The sequence below is a fragment of the Morus notabilis genome, unplaced genomic scaffold (assembly GCF_000414095.1).
Source record: "Morus notabilis unplaced genomic scaffold, ASM41409v2 Scaffold1009, whole genome shotgun sequence".
NCBI classification, from domain to species: Eukaryota; Viridiplantae; Streptophyta; class Magnoliopsida; order Rosales; family Moraceae; genus Morus; species Morus notabilis.
The window spans coordinates 125542-128315 of NW_010357868.1; the positions used below are offsets into that span (position 1 = coordinate 125542).

The 2774-nt window shown below is 43.2% G+C and overlaps 1 protein-coding gene across 1 annotated transcript; it reads right to left on the bottom strand.

The window, feature by feature from the left end:
- Positions 1-1138: 1138 nt before the first annotated feature.
- Positions 1139-2514, bottom strand: LOC21404622 (GATA transcription factor 4). Its single transcript, XM_024177181.1, has 2 exons — positions 2026-2514; positions 1139-1926 (listed from the first exon to the last, which is right to left on the bottom strand). The coding sequence occupies exons 1-2, from the start codon at positions 2227-2229 to the stop codon at positions 1336-1338; spliced, it is 795 nt and encodes a 264-aa protein (XP_024032949.1). The 5' UTR covers positions 2230-2514; the 3' UTR covers positions 1139-1335.
- Between the last annotated feature and the right edge of the window lie 260 nt (positions 2515-2774).

Here is a 2774-nt window from a genome sequence, read left to right on the forward strand (position 1 = left end):
ATTAAAAATTCGAGGTGATGAAATAAATAAGACCTTAAGCTTGTACAAAAATCAACCCAACCTGAGCAAACCTGTCCACCCTATCAAACGCAGCCCAAGTAATCATCATACGCCCCAACACAATGAGAAAATCAATCTGGTAAACCCAAGATCACAGGTGTACAAGACGAAAGTGATACAAATCTAGATATGTTTTAGCACTTTATTAAATTCAAAAGTAATTTACCAAAATTAAATTTTAGGAATTACTCGCGGCTTGTGAAAATTTCAGGAGTAAATGCGTCAAATACACCAAAAAAGGAAAAAATATTAAGGACATCACTAAAGAACGGTAGGCTCGTTGTAGTTCCAATTGACTACTCTAATATTAGAATTGATAATTTTAGCTAACCGACCGATGAGGTTGATTCGGATGTGGCATTGACCCAGTCGGCCTTTCGCCGGCAGTTTTTTTTATCGGGGTTGGGCAGTTTCAGTTTTGGTTATTCTAAACCACCCCCATCACTCACTCATACCCCAATGCTATGGTCCGAGTGGCTTTTTTTTTTTTTTTCATCATCTGAGTAACTTGTCGGAGACATTTGGTTCATGTATTAAAATCATAAGATTAGAATCATTTTTAATTTATGTGTATTTTTTATAAAAAAAAATACTGTAACGAACCAGAACCATGATTCGAATCGGTTACGAATCCTCCAACCAAACAACCCCTAATTTTAAAAAATCACACCTAAATGGGTCCGTTCCAAATCTCAGATCCACTCATACGATGGCCCCACAATCCACAGTACGTACTTCAAACAGAAGAAAAAAAAGAGTAACAATAATGTGAACGAAGCGGCCTATGTCCCACGACGACCCCACACTTTCTGAACAAAATACTTGCCTTATTTGCTCTCTTCATTTAAGAGAGAAAATTTTATTTTTCACAGAAAAAATAAAACAAAAAAAAAAGAAAAAAGAAAAAAGAAAAAGAGAATATTCGCGCAGCCTCATCTCATCTGCCAGTCCATCACGTGGAACCTCTCTCACTCTCTCGCTTTCTCCGTTTCTTCTCCAAAGCCTTATACAGTTAAACCAAACCAGTATATAATAAAAAAAAGAAAATAAATAAATAAATAAATAAAGCAATTGGTTGTTGAAGCATTTAATATTGAAACCAAATATTTCAAATTAAAGAGAGGAAAACTTTTTAGCTCGGAAAATTTCAAAACAAACCCAAGACTCGGATAAAGTTAAATAGTTTCGTTGTTATAAGTGTCCCGGTTCCCCAGTATTATCACCCCCCATTGATATGTATGACAGCAAGTAAAACACCGACACGTGTGCGACACGTCAGCATACTCGGAAGCCGTGATGGTGAGGATAGAATTGCTCTTGCTGCTGCTGCGGCTGGTTCTCCCGTGGCTGTTGTCGTTCTTCTTGTTGTTGTTGTTCTTGTTGTTGGATCTCCTTCTGTCGACGGAGTTCCAGAACCTTCCGGTGAGAGTTCGAGTGCTGAGTCAGCACGAATGTTGGGCTCGCCGCGGGCCTGTACTCCGGGACGAGCCGGCCCGATTTGTACCTCACGCCGCACGCGTTGCAGAGTGTCTTTGGGCCCATTGGGCCCGTCCGCCACTGCGGCGTCTTCTCCGATGCGCAGTGTGAGCACCTGCGCACCCCTCCTTCCGTCGACGGCGACGAGTCTCCTTTTGGCTTGGATTTCCCGACGGCGATCGGCGACATTGTCTCCGTCGGAGCCGTCCAGCTTGCCGCACCGGCGGCCGGTGCTCTCGATCGCTTGCTCCTTGCTCGGACGGAAAACGACGCGTCGTTCGGGAAAATGGCGGTGGATCCGGCGATGTAATTCTCTCCCGTCGGAATGTCGCTGAACGAGTCGTCGACGAACCGCGACAGCCACTCCAGATCCGCCGCGTCGTCGCTCGGCTAAAAAAAAAACCAAAAACAAATTCAAAAAATTTTCAGAAGAGTAGAATGCGAAATTGAACGGAATTAGCTAGGTTGAATTTCTGTTCAGAATCGTACGGGGACGCAGAGGTCGTTGGTGAAGTCGGTGGGAGCTGTGGAGGAAGAGGAGGCCGTCGGAGGGAGCGGAGGGAGGTGGTTGTGGTGGTGGAGATCGGCGGCGTCGGAGGAGTGGGAGATGGAAGAGAAGAGATCGTCGTTGGAGAAGTCGAGGAGGTCGTCGATGCGAAAGCAGTCTTGAGCTGAGAGTCCGTACATGTCCATTTTTCCGAGAGCTAGAGAATTTGAAATTTGTAGTAGTAGCAGCAGAACAACTGAAGAAGAAGTTGAGTCTTGGTCTCTCTGCCCTCAGCTTACTTAATCTAAGCTGGTTTGCAGAGAGAGAAAGAAGGGAGAGAGGAAGTGAGGAGAGGATATTGATATAATTGCCTTAGCGGGGAGAGGGGGCAGAGGAACGTGCGGAGAGTGACCAATCCACACACTAGGAGGAGAGAGAAAGAAGAGAGAGAAAGAAGAAGAGAGACTGTGAACTTGTGAAGTCGTGTTGTCCTATTTGTTCTGAGTGGGATTTACCACCATCAAACACAAGAATAAATTCTCTATTTATGGGAGGTCTACATGGATAAATCTCGATCTGTATTGATAAATCTTGATCGGGACAAAAAAGAGTTTTTCTTTTTAAATATGTGAAAATTTCTCTACATTACATATTTTCGAAAGTGATATTAACAAAGACATTAAAACAATTTTTTTGGGTACCTTACTAATAGCGTAATATATGTCTAAAACTTTCCATTAAGTTTTCTTAT

Excerpts from the sequence above, each read along its gene's own strand:
- LOC21404622 (XM_024177181.1), bottom strand. The coding sequence starts at position 2,229 with ATGGACATGTACGGACTCTCAGCTCAAGACTGCTTTCGCATCGACGAC. Across the intron at positions 1,927-2,025 it reads CCAACGACCTCTGCGTCCCC|CCGAGCGACGACGCGGCGGA; the intron begins GTACGATTCTGA and ends TTTTTTTTTTAG.